The sequence below is a fragment of the Lissotriton vulgaris genome, chromosome 3_1 (genome assembly GCF_964263255.1).
Source record: "Lissotriton vulgaris chromosome 3_1, aLisVul1.2, whole genome shotgun sequence".
Classification (NCBI taxonomy): Eukaryota; Metazoa; Chordata; class Amphibia; order Caudata; family Salamandridae; genus Lissotriton; species Lissotriton vulgaris.
The window spans coordinates 2,059,315,690-2,059,339,791 of record NC_141689.1 but is presented as its reverse complement, the minus strand read 5'-3'; the positions used below and the strand labels follow the sequence as shown (position 1 = coordinate 2,059,339,791).

The 24,102-nt window shown below is 45.3% G+C and overlaps 1 protein-coding gene across 9 annotated transcripts in view; it reads left to right on the top strand.

Moving 5' to 3' along the window:
- Nucleotides 1-24,102, top strand: part of ZDHHC2 (zDHHC palmitoyltransferase 2) — a 579,224-nt gene that overhangs the window by 317,008 nt on the left and 238,114 nt on the right. For all 9 annotated transcript variants that reach the window (XM_086962598.1, XM_086962597.1, XM_086962596.1 and 6 more), the window contains exon 7: nt 867-987. In XM_086962598.1, coding sequence (XP_086818724.1) covers nt 867-987 — 121 coding nt within the window. The remainder of the gene's footprint in view (nt 1-866; nt 988-24,102) is intronic.

Sequence of the window (24,102 nt, the reverse complement as noted above, 5' to 3'; positions counted from 1 at the left end):
GTGCCTCCGGTTTGGTATTTTGCCTCTTCAGTCATTGCATCCAGCTATATAACTCAACAAGTAACTTTACACCTACAACAAGCCAGAACTATTGGCTTTGTCAATGGTTGTTAGGTGCATAAAATAAAAAAGCAGCAATCATGGCTTCCTTAAATATAATATTGAAAATGCGCTTTGCTAAAATGATGAGACTGAAAGAACACTAGCCTCTTCTTTTCAACTTGTTTCACCAGCTTCTTTTCTTGAACTGGATTCTCACGTAGCAGCATTGGCGTTTTTGCACATTCCTTCCATCTGACAGAATGCCCTGTCCTAGACCGTGGCAGGAGAGGCCAGCGCATGCAGTAACACTCCATACTGGCCCATTGCCATTCTGTATGTGGCAGTCAGCCGCAGACAGAATGACAATGGGTGGGGTGGGGCTGCTCTCCCAGGAAAAGTGGGAGGAGGCCCAATTAGGGTGCTGAGATTTCATGCAGGGAACAGTACTGTTCCCTGCAATCCCCAAAATTCCAGAAAAAAAGGCGTTAGTAAAAGGAATCCAAATCACGGACGGTCCGTGAAATTTACGGATGGTTGGTCACCCTACTCAGGCTATCTCCGTGAAAAAAAATGAAACTGAGGTATGGAACAACAGAATTCCAATACACTTGCAGTAGCTAACATTATATAATGCATATCATTTTTTCATTCTTTACTCTAATCTGAACAACCACACTGCCCCACAAGGAATGTGAGTCATGAGAAAACTAGGAATGCAACAAAACCTGAAGGCATTCGCTTTTGGTGAAGAGATAATTAACTCTAAAAATACATTCTTCCTATTACATAACTCTCAAGACATGTAACTTGTGTTTTGTTGACAGGGTGAACAACTGCGTGGGATTTTCAAATTACAAGTTTTTCCTTCTCTTCTTGGCATATTCCCTGCTGTACTGCCTATTTATTGCTGCCACGGATTTGCGATATTTTATCAAATTTTGGACGGTAGGTCTTAAATACAACACTGTTTTGGGGAGAGAGTCGATTGATTACTAAATAGTAGCTTGTGTTTGAAAAATGCCTATTCGCCATGAACCAATGTCTATCAGTGGCACACAATATTTGCAAGTATGCCCAGCTGGAGGCCTCACAAGTAGTGCTGTCATGTGCAATTTAAGTCTACAATTCTACATCTATTATTAGGACACCATGTGCCCATTACATTATGCAGATAGACCTAAATTAATGTATTTTATTTTATACCGTATAATGCTTTCATGCCCCACCGATGAGACTACCTTCTAATACAGAGATGTTGATGATTAGTAATTTTATCCATAGAGTTAAGGCTGAAATATTAAATATTTCTAATGTTGAAGAAAATAAGTGATTATGAGTAAAGTATATTGAATGTAATGTGCTGCATTGTACTCATCCATCCCTCACCAACTCCTCCAGGACTGATCTATGTGACCATTCGGCAGCTACTGATCTTACCTACCACCTGGTTAATACGTGCCGCTTTTCAGGTCGAAATGGTCTGGGAAAAACACATCTGTTTCGAAATTCCAGTGAAGGTGTGATGTTGAGCAATTATGTCATCCTATATTAGTAAATGGCTGAAAGGTGTAGTGAGATTCCCCCACGAATATTTGGAATCCCTTTTCCAAAACTATATTCTCTGATTATCCATCCCCTTGTCTTCCTTTTCTCGTTTTGTTCGATCATAGATTCTGCCTCCTTTGTTTTGTCATCTAAAAGTAGCACCATTTTGTAAAAAGCAAGAAGGACGTTTTTAGTCTTTCATTATAATGCACTGAGGGTTAGTGCATTACAGGTCAACGTATTGAACATAGTGTGCATTAAAAAGCAACAGTTAAAATGAACGTTCTGGAAAAATCCTGTGGAAGAAGACTCAAACTGGACATAAAGGGGTCTTTGAATCCTCTTCCCTAACAGAGAATGGCTGCGCATATGGAATATTTACAACAAGGGGTGGAGAGGGACAGAGTCTCTGAATTAAGCAGAAAGCTCTCACCCAGTCAAAAGATCAGGGCTAGATCCAACACCGTTTTTTAGCTCACTGCACCATCCCAGTTTCAGAACCTGGCTGTATGCAAATTAGTCTGTTCCTGTCCCAGTGCATGATGGGAACAGGGCAAACCAAACTACAAAAGCCAATTCTTACACTGGGAAGGAAACAAGCTCCCGGGGACCGGTTTCTGGCATTACAGCCATCTTCGGCCCGGTTTGCTTGAATCCTGATGGTGCAATGAGCAAGGGTCTCACATCTGAGAATACCCTTCCACGCTTAGGGTGGACAAAAATATTTACAACAAGGGGTGGTGAGGGACAGAGTCTCTGAATTAAGCAGAAAGCTCTCACCCAGTCAAAAGATCAGGGCTAGATCCAACACCGTTTTTTAGCTCACTGCACCATCCCAGTTTCAGAACCTGGCTGTATGCAAATTAGTCTGTTCCTGTCCCAGTGCATGATGGGAACAGGGCAAACCAAACTACAAAAGCCAATTCTTACACTGGGAAGGAAACAAGCTCCCGGGGACCGGTTTCTGGCATTACAGCCGTCTTCGGCCCGGTTTGCTTGAATCCTGATGGTGCAATGAGCAAGGGTCTCACATCTGAGAATACCCTTCCACGCTTAGGGTGGACAAAAATATTTACAACAAGGGGTGGTGAGGGACAGAGTCTCTGAATTAAGCAGAAAGCTCTCACCCAGTCAAAAGATCAGGGCTAGATCCAACACCGTTTTTTAGCTCACTGCACCATCCCAGTTTCAGAACCTGGCTGTATGCAAATTAGTCTGTTCCTGTCCCAGTGCATGATGGGAACAGGGCAAACCAAACTACAAAAGCCAATTCTTACACTGGGAAGGAAACAAGCTCCCGGGGACCGGTTTCTGGCATTACAGCCGTCTTCGGCCCGGTTTGCTTGAATCCTGATGGTGCAATGAGCAAGGGTCTCACATCTGAGAATACCCTTCCACGCTTAGGGTGGACAAAAATATTTACAACAAGGGGTGGTGAGGGACAGAGTCTCTGAATTAAGCAGAAAGCTCTCACCCAGTCAAAAGATCAGGGCTAGATCCAACACCGTTTTTTAGCTCACGGCACCATCCCAGTTTCAGAACCTGGCTGTATGCAAATTAGTCTGTTCCTGTCCCAGTGCATGATGGGAACAGGGCAAACCAAACTACAAAAGCCAATTCTTACACTGGGAAGGAAACAAGCTCCCGGGGACCGGTTTCTGGCATTACAGCCGTCTTCGGCCCGGTTTGCTTGAATCCTGATGGTGCAATGAGCAAGGGTCTCACATCTGAGAATACCCTTCCACGCTTGGGGTGGACAAAAATATTTACAACAAGGGGTGGTGAGGGACAGAGTCTCTGAATTAAGCAGAAAGCTCTCACCCAGTCAAAAGATCAGGGCTAGATCCAACACCGTTTTTTAGCTCACTGCACCATCCCAGTTTCAGAACCTGGCTGTATGCAAATTAGTCTGTTCCTGTCCCAGTGCATGATGGGAACAGGGCAAACCAAACTACAACAGCCAATTCTTACACTGGGAAGGAAACAAGCTCCCGGGGACCGGTTTCTGGCATTACAGCCGTCTTCGGCCCGGTTTGCTTGAATCCTGATGGTGCAATGAGCAAGGGTCTCACATCTGAGAATACCCTTCCACGCTTAGGGTGGACAAAAATATTTACAACAAGGGGTGGTGAGGGACAGAGTCTCTGAATTAAGCAGAAAGCTCTCACCCAGTCAAAAGATCAGGGCTAGATCCAACACCGTTTTTTAGCTCACTGCACCATCCCAGTTTCAGAACCTGGCTGTATGCAAATTAGTCTGTTCCTGTCCCAGTGCATGATGGGAACAGGGCAAACCAAACTACAAAAGCCAATTCTTACACTGGGAAGGAAACAAGCTCCCGGGGACCGGTTTCTGGCATTACAGCCGTCTTCGGCCCGGTTTGCTTGAATCCTGATGGTGCAATGAGCAAGGGTCTCACATCTGAGAATACCCTTCCACGCTTAGGGTGGACAAAAATATTTACAACAAGGGGTGGTGAGGGACAGAGTCTCTGAATTAAGCAGAAAGCTCTCACCCAGTCAAAAGATCAGGGCTAGATCCAACACCGTTTTTTAGCTCACTGCACCATCCCAGTTTCAGAACCTGGCTGTATGCAAATTAGTCTGTTCCTGTCCCAGTGCATGATGGGAACAGGGCAAACCAAACTACAAAAGCCAATTCTTACACTGGGAAGGAAACAAGCTCCCGGGGACCGGTTTCTGGCATTACAGCCGTCTTCGGCCCGGTTTGCTTGAATCCTGATGGTGCAATGAGCAAGGGTCTCACATCTGAGAATACCCTTCCACGCTTAGGGTGGACAAAAATATTTACAACAAGGGGTGGTGAGGGACAGAGTCTCTGAATTAAGCAGAAAGCTCTCACCCAGTCAAAAGATCAGGGCTAGATCCAACACCGTTTTTTAGCTCACTGCACCATCCCAGTTTCAGAACCTGGCTGTATGCAAATTAGTCTGTTCCTGTCCCAGTGCATGATGGGAACAGGGCAAACCAAACTACAAAAGCCAATTCTTACACTGGGAAGGAAACAAGCTCCCGGGGACCGGTTTCTGGCATTACAGCCGTCTTCGGCCCGGTTTGCTTGAATCCTGATGGTGCAATGAGCAAGGGTCTCACATCTGAGAATACCCTTCCACGCTTAGGGTGGACAAAAATATTTACAACAAGGGGTGGTGAGGGACAGAGTCTCTGAATTAAGCAGAAAGCTCTCACCCAGTCAAAAGATCAGGGCTAGATCCAACACCGTTTTTTAGCTCACTGCACCATCCCAGTTTCAGAACCTGGCTGTATGCAAATTAGTCTGTTCCTGTCCCAGTGCATGATGGGAACAGGGCAAACCAAACTACAAAAGCCAATTCTTACACTGGGAAGGAAACAAGCTCCCGGGGACCGGTTTCTGGCATTACAGCCGTCTTCGGCCCGGTTTGCTTGAATCCTGATGGTGCAATGAGCAAGGGTCTCACATCTGAGAATACCCTTCCACGCTTAGGGTGGACAAAAATATTTACAACAAGGGGTGGTGAGGGACAGAGTCTCTGAATTAAGCAGAAAGCTCTCACCCAGTCAAAAGATCAGGGCTAGATCCAACACCGTTTTTTAGCTCACTGCACCATCCCAGTTTCAGAACCTGGCTGTATGCAAATTAGTCTGTTCCTGTCCCAGTGCATGATGGGAACAGGGCAAACCAAACTACAAAAGCCAATTCTTACACTGGGAAGGAAACAAGCTCCCGGGGACCGGTTTCTGGCATTACAGCCGTCTTCGGCCCGGTTTGCTTGAATCCTGATGGTGCAATGAGCAAGGGTCTCACATCTGAGAATACCCTTCCACGCTTAGGGTGGACAAAAATATTTACAACAAGGGGTGGTGAGGGACAGAGTCTCTGAATTAAGCAGAAAGCTCTCACCCAGTCAAAAGATCAGGGCTAGATCCAACACCGTTTTTTAGCTCACTGCACCATCCCAGTTTCAGAACCTGGCTGTATGCAAATTAGTCTGTTCCTGTCCCAGTGCATGATGGGAACAGGGCAAACCAAACTACAAAAGCCAATTCTTACACTGGGAAGGAAACAAGCTCCCGGGGACCGGTTTCTGGCATTACAGCCGTCTTCGGCCCGGTTTGCTTGAATCCTGATGGTGCAATGAGCAAGGGTCTCACATCTGAGAATACCCTTCCACGCTTAGGGTGGACAAAAATATTTACAACAAGGGGTGGTGAGGGACAGAGTCTCTGAATTAAGCAGAAAGCTCTCACCCAGTCAAAAGATCAGGGCTAGATCCAACACCGTTTTTTAGCTCACTGCACCATCCCAGTTTCAGAACCTGGCTGTATGCAAATTAGTCTGTTCCTGTCCCAGTGCATGATGGGAACAGGGCAAACCAAACTACAAAAGCCAATTCTTACACTGGGAAGGAAACAAGCTCCCGGGGACCGGTTTCTGGCATTACAGCCGTCTTCGGCCCGGTTTGCTTGAATCCTGATGGTGCAATGAGCAAGGGTCTCACATCTGAGAATACCCTTCCACGCTTAGGGTGGACAAAAATATTTACAACAAGGGGTGGTGAGGGACAGAGTCTCTGAATTAAGCAGAAAGCTCTCACCCAGTCAAAAGATCAGGGCTAGATCCAACACCGTTTTTTAGCTCAGGACTGGGTAAGAGTGGTCTGTTTAACTCAGACACTCTGTTCATCACCACCCCCTTTTCTAAATCGTTTTTGGCCACTATAGGTGTGGCAGGGTATACTCAGACATGAGTCCCTTTCTCACTGCTCCATCAGGATTCAAGCAAGCCGGGCCGAAGAAGGCTGAAATGCCAGAAACCGGTCCCCGGTAGCTTGTCTCCTTTCTGGTGAAGAATTGGCTTGGTAGTTTAGTCTGCCCTGTTCCCATGATGCACTGGGCCAGGGACAGACTGATTTGCATATAGCCAGGTTCTGAGCTGGGATGGGGCAGTGAGATAAATAACGGTGATGGATCAAGCCCTGATCTTTGGACTGGGTAAGAGTGGTCTGTTTAACTCAGACACTCTGTTCATCACCACCCCCTTTTCTAAAATGAGCATATGGAATGGCATTCCTCGCGGAGATGATGAGGTAGGTGAGACTGTCCTTAAGTTACTAACCTGCTATGCACTGCGTCTGCTGCACATATTCATGGAGAAAGTAGAATAGTTTGGTAAACTCTCAGTGCTGCTGGATGTGGTCGAGTTGGCCTTTATTGCTCAGCAGGCTTAGATAATCTCCAATGGAAAATTCATAATTTTAGGTATCTATGAATTAATCATAGTAGGGGCACCACATTCATTGTTTGTGAGCGAGCGCTGTTTGGATTTGTGTGACCGACGGCATTGGAGCATTATACAGGGCAAGTGTCCAATATTATTACCCAAGGCACAAGGCACACCGAGTCAATCAAAAGTAGAAGGAACTATCTATGTTTTCAACATGGCCATGGGGTTTTTGACACACTAAGAAAGAAATTGATTACCCTTCTGATCTTTATCATGCTGAAAATGGTGATTCAATCTTGGGGCCCGATTTAGAGTCTTGCAGGCAGAGTACTAGCCGAATTGGCAATAAAGTACCCTGTCTGCCTAACTCTAGGTCCGCCTGTCCAATTTTGAGCCAGGTGTACCTCCAGGTTTATGCTGGTAGAGTAAAATGTGCGCCTTTGGCGTAAACCTTCCTCTGGCGCAATGGTAGTGCAGACTATTACAGGTAAACCATCCTACCATCTTCCCTCTTTAGAGTGGGCAATTGGATGGCTCTTTCTTTAGCAATCTGTCACTTTAGACAGTAAAAATAATTATAATGACCCCCACACCATGGAAGAAAGCTGTTAATGTTGGGGGACATTATATTTTTTCTTTTATGACCACAAGCTCCACATATGAGAGTTTGTTGTTGGCAAAGAAAAACCTTAAAAACTTTTACAAGTGTGGTGTACGTATTTGTTAGCAAAACAAACAAGATGATGGACGGAATGTTGTACAATGGCAAAACATTCACCCCAGTCACAGATCTGGATTTAATCCATCGATATTTTGCTCACCAAGCCACCCCAGTCAAGACATGGACATATGCAAATCAGTCTTGACCCTGTGCCTCACCGGAACTGTCCAGCCCGAACTGCCAAGCCATGTCTTCCCTGGACCGGAATCAAGCATCTTAGGACCGGTTTCTGGCTATCAGCCGTCTTCAGCCAGGATAGCTTGACTCCAGTGGCACAGTGAGCACGGGACCCACGTCTGGGCATACCCTTCCCACATAGGGTGAATAGCAAAACAAACAAGATGATGGACGGAATGTTGCACAATGGCAAAACATTCACCCCAAGTCACAGATCTGGGTTTAATCCATCATTATTTTGAACACCAAGCCACCCCAGTTCAGACCGGTCCCAGGAAGCTTGATTCCAGTCCAGGGAAGACATGGCTTGGCAGTTCGGTCTGGACTGTTCCCATGAGGCACAGGGCCAAGACTGATGTACATATGGCCATGTCTTAACTGGGGTGGCTTGGTGAGCAAAATAACGATGGATTAAACCCAGATCTGTGACTGGGGGTGAATGTTTTGCCATTGTGCAACATTCCGTCCATCATCTTGTGTGTTTTGCTGTAGGTATTTGTTACCCATGATAGACACACACACAAAATGTTGATATGACTTCATCACAACGGTCCATAAAAACCCACAGAGTTCCCCCAAAGGCTTTCGGTTAATTCAACATTTTCCGTATCTGCTTTGCAAAACTCCCTGCTGAGGATGCAGGCCTTGAAGGGGAATATGGAAGGAAATAGAGAAACACTGGACTATATTCCTTTTTTGTGGTGTCTCACACATCTTGGCAAAGTCTTAAATCAACTAGGCTTAATTTCAACATGACAGGCTTTGGAGGAAGGAAATCACAAGTAATATCAGTAAGTGATTCACTGGGAAAACAGAGACAAAAACTAGAACTCAAACAAATGTAAATAGCTTAACTTCTTCCACCTTCTTGATAGCTGTCCAGAACCCTTGGCCCGTACTAAGAACATGGCCATGAATGCCAGTGACAACACAATAGAAGATTGAGTACTGAAAGCAATTGTAGAAGATACACACACCAACCAGGAAATAACACAATCAACAGAGAGGAGACCACAAGCAAAGAGTCAAACCGAAAAGGAAAAAAAAACAAAAAAGTGAGAAGTACAGAAATGAGTGTTGGCTAAAGCAGCAGCAAGCACAATCTGAACAAGGCACACATATGCTGAAGTGCATGTCACATAGTGCTTTCTACTGCTCTACCAGATGTGCCTTGTAAGTTCTATGTGAATATTATAAGTATGCTCCCAGACCTCTTGGTAGTTTCTTTTGCAAATACACAACCTCCTGTAATGCAGTGCACCATTCAGACCTCCCTAACACAATGTGGTAAGTATAACCCACTCATTAACCCTTTCATACATGCTGTGTTGCCTTGCTGGTGTTTCTTAGTGTACTGATACCTCACATTGGAGGAGGGATAGCACAGGGTTGGATTGGACATCCTGGTTAGACCGTATGAGATGGGTGGATTTTTTGTGCCAGAATATAAAATGTAATATTTGGATTGGACAGGCCCAATATGTTTACTATTTAATCGTATACACATGCAAAGATAGCAGGCACACGCTGTGCATTGTTAATAAAGACCAGCGCTCAAAAAGGAAAGATCAAAGGTTTGGCCTGGTGACTAGGCGCGGCCTGAAATTTTTAGTCTCTCCTCTCTTAAGCAGAAACCATTTCCCTGGGGCACTGGTTACTATTAAATTCGGCTTCTGTTATTATTTAACAGATCAAACCATGCGCAAACCCTTTAAATTACAGGCACTGATTATTCCACTTCTGGCACCCCCGTAAATATACTGGATCCCTCACCATCTGCATAGAATGTTCCTGGGCACCTCAAAGTGCAAATGTGGGGCAGTGGAAACGGATGTCACTGACTTTGCTTGGTCGTGTCCCAGAATACAGACCTTTTGAAATAGGTGACATTATTATGGCGGCTTCAAGTCCACGGGTCCTATAGGTATTTATGTCAGGGGTGATGAAAGTGATTCCAAAGGTAGGCTAAGAATGCTACCCCAGAAGTTGAAGACTAGGAGGCAGATGTATCAAAATACCTATTTGCGATTCTCGAAAAGCGATTTTTTGAGAATCTCTATTTGAGAATTGCAAAATGGTATGTATATAAAAATTCGCTATTTTTTTGCGATTTCTTAAAAATCCTTAATTGCGATTATCAAATTGCTAATCGCAATTAAGGAATAATTTCCCATTCATTTCTAAGGGCCAGGATGCCCATAGGAAGGAATGGGAAGTTATTCTCAATTTGCAATTTGCAATTGCTAATCGCAAATTGAGGATAATTTCAAGGGTGCAAGGGTGTCTTAAGGACACCCTGCTGCACCCCTGAAATTTACATGTGTGCGCATATGGCGCACATACATGCCCTAAGGGCATGTATGAGCGCCACATGGCACCTTCACAAATGCCAAAAAGTGCATTTGTAAAAGAATTCGCAAATTACCACCAACTACAGTTTGGTGATAATTTGCGATTTCTTAGTGTAAATTCGCAAAACTTGATTGCTTCTTACATAGCATTTAAGGAATCGCAATTTGCGATTCCTTAAATGCTTACGCAATATTAAGGAATCGCAAAATTTGCGATTCCTTAATATTGCAATGCGTTTTAGATGATACATATCATTTTCTGATTTTTTTGGTCGCAAAAGCTGCTTTTTACCGAATCGCAGCATTTGCGACAAAAAAATAGTTTGATACATCTGCCCCCAGATGCTTTAACCAAATTTAATGAACTGGAGGAAAGTTGGCAATCGGAAGTCAATCCTGCATCTTGCCTTAAGACATTTGAGCATTATTTGTCTCAGTTCTGTAAGGTGAAAATCCCATAAATGCAGATGGCAGCAGCAAGACTGTAATTCTGGTCCTATAGTACCACTGGAATGCTTCTCTCTAGAAAGATGATGGGCTGGGTGCAGTCGAGTGGTATATGTTGAGAACAGTGTGTGTTAAATATGCATTTTATCGCTAGTTTCTCTGTCCAGTAACTGCAGTTTGGAAAAGAAAAAGTACTTCTTATTGCTAAACTAATGCCTAAATGAATACAACCACCAGCCCATCTTTCCAGCCACACACCCAATGCAACCATCCATAGAAAAGTACAAATTCAAACGACGAATACCATTATTTTTTTAATTAAACATAAAGACCAACTCATTTGATTTGTCACTAGGATTGTTTTTAAATCTGCCTCAAACTTAAACAAAATCTAAAAGGAGAGAACTGCTGCTCAGTTTTGTCTATTTCATCTAAACATTTCGTATAAAGGCATTCCTTGTCAAGACTGCCAATGTCTATTTATAGCTGAAGCCATGGCTGGTAACATTTCTAGAACAACAATTTCTTGTCAAGGACGAGTTCACAATTCCAGAGAAATAACTGGCGTGTTTTCTATGAATAGAGGCATTTTATCAGAGCATCTATTCCCTTGCAATACATTAACTTCTTTTTCAGCATGATATGATTATCACTTCATCACTTGGTGAGGAGAGATTTCTGTCCGGATATTAGATTTCTGTAAGAAGTTGTGAATACTATCCATGGTACACTCAAGAAAAATAGTGTTTTAATGACGTTATTGTACGAAAGCTAGCAGGAAATTAAATTAAATTAAATGAAAGGAGCTTTTATAAAGCGCATGGCTACCAAAGGCCTCCCAGTGCTACAAGACACACCTAAACCAGAGATACATGATCAAGCAAACAGAAAAGTTTTAAGGAATTTTCGGAAGCGAAGATGGTTAGTCTCGAGACGGATAAAATCTGGAAGTTGATTCCACCTTTGATCAGAGATAACAGAAAAAAGACGACCCCCAGTCCGGGCTCGATTAAATCTCCGGACAATGGCAAGATGTTTCGACTCGGAACGGAGGGTTCTTCTAGGGACATAAAGAGAAACAATAGATTGGAGAATCGGTGGCAAGTTAGCCGTGATTTGTGGACAATGCATAAGGTCTTAAATTGAACTCTTTTGTCCACTGGCAGTCAGTGCAGTGCCCTAATGTGTGGCTTAGGAGATTCTCAGTTGTGAGCATGCATCAAAAATCGTGCCGCACCATTTTGGACAGTTTGAAGTTTTTTTATGATAGGACAGGAGGAGCCCAGGTACAGCATGATGGCATAATCAGGCCTTGATAAAATCAAGGCTTGAACCAGGAGTTTCCTGGTGATAAAAGGCAAGAGGGGCAGGATCCTCCCAATCCTCTTAAGCATGCCATAGCATGAGCCAGCAACCCTGGATGCCTGAGTCTTAAAGCTCAAATTATGATGAAGCCAAACTCCCAAGCTTTTTACTTGGTCTTTGGGAGCAGACATATCGCCTATACATTTTGGCCACAAAGAGTCATTCACCAAACCAGTAGTCTTTCCCAGAAACATCAACTCAGTTTTAGCCGAATTCAGTTTAAGGAAAGAAGAGTCCATCCAAGCCGAGACTTTGTCCAGGCAATTAGCCAGGATGGACTTATTGTTATTCATCAGATTGAGGGACACAATAAGCTGAGTGCAGTCAGCGTATGTGACAATCTTAACCTCGAACGGCTCAACAATCTCACCTAAGGGGTGCATATAGACATTTAAAAGTGTGGGGCTCAGTGAGGAGCCCTGAGGAACCCCACACTGTAGTGGCATCCAGTCAGAAGTGGCGTTGTTCTCAAAAACAAGGAATGAGCGATCAGCAAGGAAAGACTCCAGTTATTTATATAAGAAGCCCGTCACTCCAATCTCTCTAAGTCTTACCAGCAGAAGCTGGTGATTGACCGTATCGAAGGCTGCGCTGAGATCAAGCAAAATGATTGCAGCAGAGCCTCCGGAGTCAAGGATTTTCTTAGCCTCCTCAACAACTGATAACAGGGCGGTTTCGGTACCCTGTTGGGGTCTAAAGCACGTTTGAGAGGGATGAAGGCAGTGATTTTCTTCCAGAAAATCCAAAAGCACAGAAATGACATGCCTTTCGCAAATTATGGCAATCCCAGGAAGTAGCGATATTGGTCGATAGTTAGAAAGGACTCTGGGGTCCAGAGAGGGCTTCTTCAATAGGGCTTTAACCCTAGCCTGTTTCCAATGGGAGGGGACGATCCCACAGGAGAAAGAGCTGTTGACAAGATCTAAAAAGACAGGGGCGACTGAATCAAACACCTGATGGAGAATGCGGGGAGGTGCTGCATCACTAGGGGAGCCATATTTTAGACGCTCCAATTGTGATTTTAGGGTTTCCAAATCCATGCATGGGATGGAGTCAATGACAGGGTGTGGAAAAGGGGAAAGATCTCTAATCAAAGAAGGGTTAATCACGTCTCCTGGGACAAGGAGGGTAGGAAAGGCCAGGTAGATATCCTGAATTTTCTTATGGAAAAAGAGCGCCAGATCATTGCAGTGTTGTGAAATACTACAGGAGTAGGGCCCGTCAACCACGTTGGGATTGGGGTAGGTAATTAGAATAAACAAACAATATCCCAACTGGTATTAATGAAAAGGCAATTAAGCATGTATGCATTAAGCATCAAGTGAACAGAGACAAGGAGACTGAATAACTTTTTTCAAACGTGCTCATGGCATCGTATAATTAGAGAGTACTAGAGAAATACAGTTGTACCAGCACTGTAAGTAAATAAATAACAAAAAACCCTAATTGGCCTTGGTGCTCAGCATGTGTAGGTGACACAAAGGTGGCGATTGTGATCAGCGTGTACGACGCTTAGTGACTGGTGCTCGAATATATACAGTGAATAACAAGAACAATGTGGCTCCAGATAATTTACAAAGCGAGACTATACAAAGTTTTGCAGAATTAGTTTGGATAAGCCACACTAGGGGCTGCGCCATTTATTGCGCTGAGCGGTCGATGACGTTTTGATCCTCATTGTTTTAGATCACTTTCGGGACCGGGTTGTGCTTGGAAGAAGGTGCTGGAGCGGTTTAAGAGAGGTTCGGAAGGCGTGAAATAGCTGGGCGGCCAATGTCGCGCCCAGAGGAGCCTGGCCCGGAAGGAGTATCCGCACGGAGGGTTGCCGGTAATCGATTTACATGGATAAAGGCCTGACAGGTTCAAGGGCGATGCCTAGTTTGAAGATACCGAGCGCTGAGTGAAGCAGCGAAGGACGGCTGTAACTACTCGCATCCGGGAGTAGAGTGACCGAATCACGAAAAGCCAAACTAGGTCCTGAAGATGATCCCAAACAATGAGGATCGAAACGTCGATTTTCTACTAAAAGACCACTTTTTAGGAATATGGCTGTCAAGCGTTGTCTCTAGCCATTGATTAATTTTAATGTTATCTGACTCAGGATCATTGCTGACCACAGGCCTCCCACTGTCGAGCGAAAGCGCCCAGGCATCAATGGAAAGTTTAGCCCAGTTCCGGTTCAAGGTTTTATTCCGTTCCCTTAACTGTCGACACTCCTGTTGAGATCAGGCGAAAAGGACCAAATAATGATCAGACCAGGGTATAGGAATAGGTTTATCCACTTTAAGGTCATTAATATTAGAAAAGAGAGGGTCCAGAAGATGACCCTTCTGATGGATAGACCCAGGCACTTTTTGTTTCAAAGCTAGTGCATCCAGGATATCGGTTAGCGCCTCCGATTCCGGATCGTGGGCCTGATCAAAATGGATATTAAGGTCACCCAGAACTGAAAAGTTGGAGGTAGAGCTAACTGATTTGGCTATGATGTCTGGAAGTTCCTTTTTGAAACTGACATAGGGGCCAGGGGGTCGATAAATGAGCGTACCGAGAAGGAAAATGTGGGGGAGAAGCCAATCACAAAAAAACAGCTCTCCCATTCAGTGATCAAACTATTGGTAATTTGACAGTGATAGCTATCCCTATATATAATGGCTAACCCCCCACCTCGTTTTTCTACTCAGTCTTGCCTTTGGATAAGATAACCTGGGGGGAACGTAGAAACTACAACAGAGTCTGCGGTACTAGTGAGCCAAGTTTCCGTTAGGAACAATGCATCAAATTTGTGTTCTTCCAGAAGTAGCCTTAATTCAATAGAATGGTTGGGTAGGGAGCGACAATTCAACATAGACATCTTGAAAGTCCTATTGTCAGAGGGGCCAATAATAGCAGCAGGATCAGTAGAGGGTTGAAGTCTAAAATGACAGTGCAAACATTTAGGCATCCCAGTGTCAGGTGCCATAGAATGGCGGCAGGTCCCAGCAACACTCCTACTGAGCTGCAGTAGTTGAGAATGAGAGTACAAGCGCTGACATGTGACCAGAGAACCAGGGGTCCTGGCCCCTGGGCCCGTTCGGGCGCGGACGGGCGCAGACAGGCTTGCCTTAGGCGCTCCTTCGGCGCGCCAGCGGCGCACCCGCTATGCGCGTACGCGCACGCCGCTTATGAGGAGTGGTGATCACCGGTACGCAGACGGGCTTGCTCCTTCGGCGCGCCAGCAGCGCGTCCACGCACGCCCCCTATGAGGAGTGGTGATCGCCGGTAGGCCGCAGCTGGGAGGCGAACCGAGGTTGCTTTCCCTTCAAAGACCCCCCGGAGCATTGAACGCAGCTCCTTGCCCCCGAGTACAAATTGCAAGACTTGTGCACAGCGCCAAAATAGAGTGCAGGTAACAGCAATAAAATAATTATTTACACAGCCTGAAAGCGTTATGATAAAAACAGAGAACAGAGAAAGACAAAGGTAGCAGCCTCTGTACCTAATCGAGCCGCTAATGCAGAATTAGGTGGATCTTGTGCTGCGCGGCCGCGTCATCCGCCCCTCATGAGGAGTGGTGATCGCCAGTACCACCGCAGCTGGGAGTCAAACCGAGGTTGCTTTCCCTTCAAAGTCCCCCCCGGAGCATTGACTATGTTGCTGCCCTAAGTACGTTATATTATTACTGTATTAAATTATTTTGTTCTGGCAGTTTCATAAAGCTTTCCATACCCATCGTGTGGCATTAGTCCCGCGTTTGATTATTGAATGAGTAGCTACACCGTCTGTGTCTTTTGTATAGTGCTTTGTAACCCTGATGAGGTCACAGGGCTCTCAGATTGTGTTCTGGGTCCTAGTATGGCCTATGTGGGAACGGCTGGTTGCAGTGGGTAAGGCTTGGGGGAGAGGTAGAAGTGGTGCAGAGTGGAAGCAGGGTCTTGGGGGAGGGTGTAAGGACAGATGTAGCCGCGCATGCAGATACATACGATATTTGTGTATTGATTGTTACATAAATGTTGCAGTGTTGTTGTGGTAATGTTGGTTAATGAAAGTAGCTAGCACCCACTCTGTAAACACTAGGGGGCAGATTTACAATAACTGGCGCATCCCTGCATATCAGCGGGGATGCGCCAGTTATTGTGCGTCACGGCTGAGCCACCATGGATGCGCCGCATTTACAATGTGGCTCACCATGGGGCGAAAATGGACAGATGCGTGACGCATCTGCTGCCGTAAAGGCGCCACATTGCTGGAGTTGCGTTGCAAGCGCGACGCAGCTCCAGCAAGGCTTGGGTTGCCCTATCCTGAAAATGCTGCATCAATCCTTACGCCAAGCAGGCGCAGGGTTTTGATGCAGCATGGCTTTAAAAGTTACTGAGTGAAATCTTGTATATTTCACTCAGCCACTTTTAGGAGACGTTCCTGCACCGGAACACCCCCCCCTCCCCTCTGCGCCGGACGCCTACATGTGGCGCAGGGCTTTACTACGTGACGCATCACCCAGATGCATCATGTTGTAAATACCCCGCAGCATGGCGCTGGCTTTGCGCCACCGCTGGGGCACAAATGTGATGCAACAGCGGCGTAAAAGAAGCGCAAGGGGCTTGTAAATATGCCCCCGGTATTTTTCATTTCCATAGAGTAGGGGTGTCATCTCTAGGGCCGTGTGGCCTCTACCTTCTGAGGGTAGATCAAGTAGACAGCAACCCAAGTAAGGTTCTCTTAGTGCTGAAGGCGCTTTTTAGTCACAACGTCGACCTGACTTTCAGGTGCAAGTTTCGAGACACTCGTGCAGGCTCTGGTTACTAGCCGCCTAGACTACTGCAACGGCCTGCTGACGCTAGCAAACGCTGATGCAGTACGTCGCTTGCAGGTAGTCCGGAATACGGCAGCTAGGCTAGTCATGGGTGTGCCGGCCAGGACTCCCTCCAAGCCTCTGTTGGTAGAGCTTCACTGGCTCCCTATACGGCAGCGTATCAGTTTCAAAATATGCTGTACGGTCCACAAATGTTTATATGGAGACAGTCCTAAATACCTCTCCCAATCCCTTGAACCGTACCGACCCTGCCGGTCACTCCGTTCAAGCAACCAAGCACTTTTGAAACCCCCTGCAACAAAAAGAGCTAGACAGGGAGACCGCGCATTTTCATCAGTTGGTCCTGCTCTTTGGAATAAACTTCCCATGGAAATGAGGATGAACACCAACCGCCTATCCTTCAGAAAGGCCCTGAAGACACTCCTCTTCCAGGAAGCATTTCAGTCCCCCTAATGCACTTAAAAGATTACAACAACTCTTTGGCCGGCAAAGCGCGGAGATACCCTCATGGGATTGAGTCCAGCGCGATACAAGAAATTAAATTAAATACTCACACCCAAGTTCTTTTATTCTCTTGACGTGTGGGTGGTATCCAATGTCCCTTAGACCAGGATGCAGTTGGCTCATAGGTTTTGTAAGTTCTGCAAGTTAATATCTACATATTTAGCTGCATGTGTAATCACTTGCGTTATATCTCGTACTTGTTGCATCATTCACTGTTTATTGCTGTGTATTTCGATTCGCAGTGGAAAGCTTCAAAGTATGAGTGCTCTGTGTGCTCAGAGCGATGCAGTTGTCGTTGAAGGCAGAGACTGAGCTGGTGAACTACTACTTCTAGTGGTGGATCATCAGTACCTCTGCACTCTCGAAGAATCCTACTTGCAACCAAATATATGCCTTGCTTGTCCCGGATGTACATGTGGAAGGTCACTTACTTATATTCATGCATACTTGAGCCATAAGCCTGGGGTGTGCCTCATGTGACTGCTTAAAGTGGTGGAAGGTGAAAGGTAATTCATTTGTTTATTAATGGGGGTGACTGAAGTGATTGGATGTGTCCTGACAAGGCCCCACAAGTCCTCTTGAACTCTCGAGCAGCCTAAACTTCTGATCTACTTCCTAAAGGATTGTCAAGGGTGCTGTGCCAGTGAAGCTGAGTATGGATATGATGGAAAAGAAACTTTCTAAACAGGACTTTGTCAGCCTAGGCTGCATGCACCTACTCCCCACACTTGCTGGCCCGAAATTGATGTGGTTAAGAAATGTATTTATTTATTTATTTATCGGATTTATAACGCGCATAGCTGCCCCAGCGACGGGGCGTCCCAGTGCAGACCGCAGACTCCAGAACAAGAACAAGAGATCTGAAAGGCTTAAGCCGGAAAAAGCCAGGTCTTTATGGCCTTCCGGAATGCAAGAGGAGTCTGGATCACTCTGATAGGCACAGGAAGTGAGTTCCAAAGTTGCGCGGCCAGGCTGCAAAAGAAACGGCCACCCGCTCTGGCTTTCCAAACACGCAGGGTGCAAACCAAAGCTGAGGCAGCGGATCTTAAAGGTGCCTGAGGTGATAAGATCTTATGCGCCAAACTTAGGGCCCCATTAGGATGGCGGGCTGGCTTTGCCCGCCCGCCATCCTATCGGAAATCGGGACCGCCCGCCCTAAGGGCGGGGGTCCCGCACTCACCATTAGGATGTGCCCGCCACAGTGGCAGGCACATCCTGTATTTATAGTATTGTGGCGGGCGGAGCTCTATGCTCCGCCCGATACAATGCTAAAAATGCTTTGCAGCATTTACGTAATCAAAGCGGCAGGCACCGCGCGGTGCCTGCCGCTTTGATTATGCTAATGCAGGGGGTTACCACAGGTACCCCCCGTGTGCCACCCCTCTTTGGCCTTCACTCCGGGGCCCACAGGGGGCCCCCAGAGTGAACACCGCCTGCCTTTCCGTGGCGGCATTGCCGCCGCGGAAAGGCATTGCACACTTGCCATTGTAATATGGCTGGCGGTGTCTCATAGACACCGCCACCATATTACTAATTTTCCGCCCCGGCCGCAATGCGACCGGGGTGGAAAAGTGGCGGCCGGTGTTTCTCTCCGTTGCGGTCCCCCCGCCATTGTAATGTGGCGGGGGGAAAAGGGTGGCGGGCGGTCATTTCTGTCGGGCAGATCACCGCCACTACCATGGCGGTGGTGATCCTCCCGACATCCTAATGGAGCCCAAAGCGCCTTGAATTGAATGCGCTTCTCCACCGGCAACCAGTGGAGTTTCTGAAGTACGTGGGAAACAGAGCGAGAGTTCGGTAGGGCCACCAGCATGCCGGCGGCTGCATTCTGTGCCCTTGGAAGACGCTTGACACTAGCCTTATTCGCGCCCAAATATAGGCAGTTACCGTAATCCAGTCTAGACAAAATTGTAGACTGAAGAATGATTTGGCGAAGTTTTGGAGGGAAAAAAACCCAACAGTGGCTTCAGGCCCCACAGAAGTCCAAAACAAGCCCCGGCCACTGCCTTGGATTGGGCGTCAAATGTCAGGCCACTATCAAACCAGATGCCTGGGTTTTTCACTATCTCCTTTCATACCACAACCCCTGGTCCTTCCCAAACAACAGGATCTCGGACTTGCTGGCATTAAGCTGTAGACAGTTAGCCGCCATCCAGTCCGCAATCGCAGAGAGGTCCTCTTTAAACTTGATCAGATTAGTGCACCATTTTTTGGAAAATGCGATCACTAACTGGGTATCGTCAGCATACGATACCAGTGAGAAGCCTCTTCCCTTTGCCACCACAGCCAAAGGCTGGACGTAGATGTTGAACAGTAGGGGGCTTAACACTGAACCCTGCGGTACACCCTGGCGCAAGGCAAGCTCTTGGGAATGGAAAGGAGGGACATGAACTTGGAAGGACCTCCCCTCCAGAAAAGACCGGAGCCACTCCAGAGCCCCGTCCCTGATTCCTATTTCCTGCAGGCGTCTTAATAGTATCGCATGGGAGACGGTGTGAAAAGCGGCACTTGAAATGGTCCCTGCTGTAGACATTGAGACAGTGTGAGGAGCAGTTGCTGTCCTAAGAAAATGTAGTATAATTTCAGACTTGTCTTCTATGAAACATATGAACTGGATTTGCCCTGCTGTGGTATTTGCCTTTTGTCTCAAAATAGATAGCGCCACTTCGTAGTGCTTACTAGGAGTAAAGTACTTGATGTCCCCTACATGGGGTATGTCCTAACCCAGATGTAAAGTGTCAGCTGAGGTTGTATGGAACAGGCTTAAGAGGATCTATGATGGTGAGGTATTTTCCCAACATGTCCTTGTTTGCATGAGGTTGAACATTACTTTTGTTGTGAATTTTATGTATTTGAAAAGTATAGGTCATTCCTTGTGCATATAAGTCCATAAATAGTGCAGATGCCTCCCACCTTCTCTAACCTCTGAGGTTCGGTGGCAAGTGGTGTGCTGTTGTGGTATCCTGCCTTTATTTTTTTTGCTGTGTATTGATCGCGCACAGGAGTGGCTGAGGTACTACAGTGTTGTGTTATGAAATGCATAGAGGATGTAGACTTCACCAGGTGAGGCTCTTGTTCCAGTATTGCATGGAGAATGTAGACTTCATTGGGTAGGGTGTGCCGTTTGCAGTGCGTGCATGGAGAGTGCTTTCTCTATCTCGCAGGAAGCCCAATACTGTTTTTGTAAGTTGAGGTATTCTTGCTTTTGTTACTCTTCATGAAGAAGGCATGCTTCACGAGGTAGGTTGATCATTGGGCTGTGTATACAAGGGCAACCCTTATGTCCATGCAAACAGGGGAATCAAGTAATCCTTGAAACAGGCATTCACATGGAACTCATACAGAAAACAATTATGAATATCACAGATATTACTGTGCGCACTCAACCAGAAAGATAATGATTTCGTAATAAACACGTTCGGAAAAAGTACAGTAAAATTGTGTGAAAGTTTATTATTTGTTTGAATAAAACTTGGGGCCATATTATCAAGAAAGGGAGATACACTATTGCCGCTTTTATTGGCAGAAAACTGCTGCTAAAGCGTCGATAATGGGCTTGATAATATGCCCTTGTGAATTCCCATAGAAGCCCAGGTTAACACCAGAACCATATTATCAAGCCCATTATCGCCGCTTTAGCGGCAGTTTCCTGCCGATAAAAGCGGCAATAATAATGTATCGCCCTTTCTTGATAATATGGCCCTTGGTTCAGCTGAACCGTGTTACATACTGGCTGTTTTATCTGTACTTTGTTTCAAGGATTACGTGATAGTACCTAATGCAGTGGAAGGGATATTCGTTGTGCTGTGATATGTGGAGTGTGCAGACTTCACCGGGTGTGATGCTAACTGTGCTGGATAATGCATCCTAACAAACGTGATTTGGATTTCTCTGCATCTTTGCTTTTGTTTTCAAAACCCACTGTGTTATCCAAAAACCTATTGTCAGGCAACCCAAGTATCTGGCATGGAAGTTGCAGTTTTCTGAAGGTTAATGAACCACTCACCTACATTTTTTCACAATCTATGTACTTATGTATAAACCTTCATCATCTACCTACCTTCAGTGTCATTCTAATTTGCAGACTCCCAGGATATTGCAGCATGAGTTAGGATTTTTTTGGTGGCACAGTAGACGAAATTGTGCAGCTTACTTTTGTGACTTTGTGATATTTTTGCATTACCTTAGGCTCAATGTACTAACTACTTTTGCAGCTGCATAGTCTTCAATTCACAAAATCAAGGGTTTTGCAACCACAAAAGTTACAATGTACAAGTGAGTTGAGAAAGCCTTTCTGACATGAAAAGTGCCTTTTGGGGGTGTGTTGCTTATCTGAAAGGGGCACATGAAAGTGGTGTCCCTTGTTCATCGTGACTGTCAATGAGAAGTATCAATGCTATCAAAAACATTGATCTGATACAGAAAACCTACATGGGTGTTTGTCATTTGGAAAATGGACGATGCTCCTGTGGGGCAGCTTCTACCATGTTAGTGTTGGTGGGTGCTGGCATCTGGTGAAGCAGACAAGACAGTACATGATGTCCCAGTGTCATTCTCGGATTGGCAACTGGGAATGCAGGGATGGAGTTCTACTGTCCATCACAATCCTCCATCCTTACATTTGTACAAATCCCAGAGCGCATCATGTGGTTGATATAAAGAAAGGCGTGCTGAAGGTGGCACACATGATATGACGATACATAGAAGATATGGTTCTATCATTCTTTATATTGGAATGCACTCTCCACAAATCGATGCAATTAAGAAAATGCTATGCTGATAATAGCCAACAAAGTTAAACAACCCTTACAGTTCTCCATTGAAATGCTCCAGCTAGGGAGAGGCCTCCTGGTCTTCTTGGTGTTGTGGGGGAGAGGAAATGATGGAGGCTATGAGATCCAAGCACTCTCATCAGCATGTACCAATTCTGGAGGCTTAAGGATTATAAGTGCCACCTCTTGTAAATCTATGTACCTTCTTAGGTAGCATGTTGACCCCCTTCTTCTTCCTTCAGAGATATTGTGCTTTCCTTGGTCTGTTAAATAACAAAAGAATACAAGATCATTTTCTGATAAACTTCTTAGAACAAATACCAATACAAAACATATTTTGCCCAGTAATTGAATTTTTTTTATACTATCACCATCCATGACACTTTGATTCAGTTGTGCGAAATCACCAACAAGCTCAACTCAAAGTGCCACACTGACATGTATAACAGTATAGTGTTTCATGGCAAGATCAAAAGCTACTTATTTCAAAATTAAAACAAATAATGACAGTTGAGACATGCTGTAGGACACAGAGATATGTACATTGTATTACACATATAATCGCTATGTTCACTTCCCCTTCCATATACTGTCTGTGACACTTTTTTGAGAACATGGCAACTCTGGAGGAATGAGGCACAAATGTGTCCCTGACAATTTGCAGTCACTGCATGGTCTATTAGACCCATCGTGCAAGGATTTGGGGACTGATAATTAAAATAGGCATGTTCAGTTTGTTGCTGTTTTCCCTAGAGGCTGTTGTCACTTCATGTGCTATTTTAAATCATATTACATAAATCTCTCATTGCAATGAGGAATCTGAATAGACAAATGTGCTAGCGTTATTCTTCATGTGCTTTTGTATTCTTGTGTATTGAAACAACACCTGCTGATTGACATCTGCAACTTTGGGGGGGGGTGTATGACTGCTCCATGTGTTTTTGCCCACTCTACCAAGGAAACTAGTGCTTCTAGAATGTTGGTGTGCATTTTGACTTTGGGATAGTTCTCTTCCGTTGAAATTTCCCTTACTGTTGAAAATGTTCACATGCCAATCCCTGCCACAAATAATGCTGCGATGTGCTATGAAAAAAGTCAATAAATACAAAATGATATTTCCATCATGTGGAAGTTTTCCATAATGATATTTGCATTCATTCATTTAAGTTCTGATTCACATCTAGATTCTCCAGATGTTGATTTTCTTGCTGATCATCAGATTCTGCATCTTCAGGATCTCCTTCTGAATCTTAATCAGTTGTTGTCTCACTTTCTTCATCAGAATTTTCAGGAGGTGGTTCACGATTAGTATGGCTCGCATGCACCCACCTTTTCAAACCTCTACATTTAATAGCATTTGTTGTGACAAGAATGACTTGTCTTGCTTTTTGCCATCTTGGTACTAAACAGTTTCTTCTTCGATGAACTTTGGTCCTCACCCAATCTCCAGGCAACAAATCATGAGCTTGTTCTTTCTCCATTGTAATTATATCTGTTCCCACCTGATGAAATACAGAATTAACTACATCAGAAAGGTTCTGACAGTATTCAATGATTGTACTATCATTAATACTCAATAACTTTCCAACTGGAACAAATGCTTGCCTCATTACTCTACCCATTAAGATATCATGAGGACTAAGGCCTGTCTTTTTCTCTGGAGTACTTCTCAAAGACATTAGAACAAGTGGAAGAGCATCTGTCCACTTCACTCCTGTGGCTAGACACATTTTTGAGATCCTGTTTTTGATAGTTCCATTTATCTGCTCAACAACACCTGATGCCTCTGGTCTGTATGCACAGTGTAGTTTCTGCTCAATGTTTAAAGCCTCACAAATCAGTTTTAGCAATCTGTTTTCAAAATGTGTTCCGCGATCACTTTCAATAGTTACTGGAAATCCGTACCTAGGTATGATCTCCCTCAAAAGCAATTTTGCCACAGTGACTGAGCCCAAAACGGAACTTTGCCGACCTGTAAGAGGAGTTTGCCGCCGTGTCTGTGCTGCCAGGGACCGGGAACAAGGACCGGGAGTCGCCGGAGTTTGGAGCTGAGCCCACCCTGCCGCCGCCTCTTTACATCAGTGCGGCCGCCGAGCGGGGGGACTACAACCCCCAAGAGCCTTTGCGGGGGCGCTCCCAGTGACGACGGAAAAGGCGCCCGGA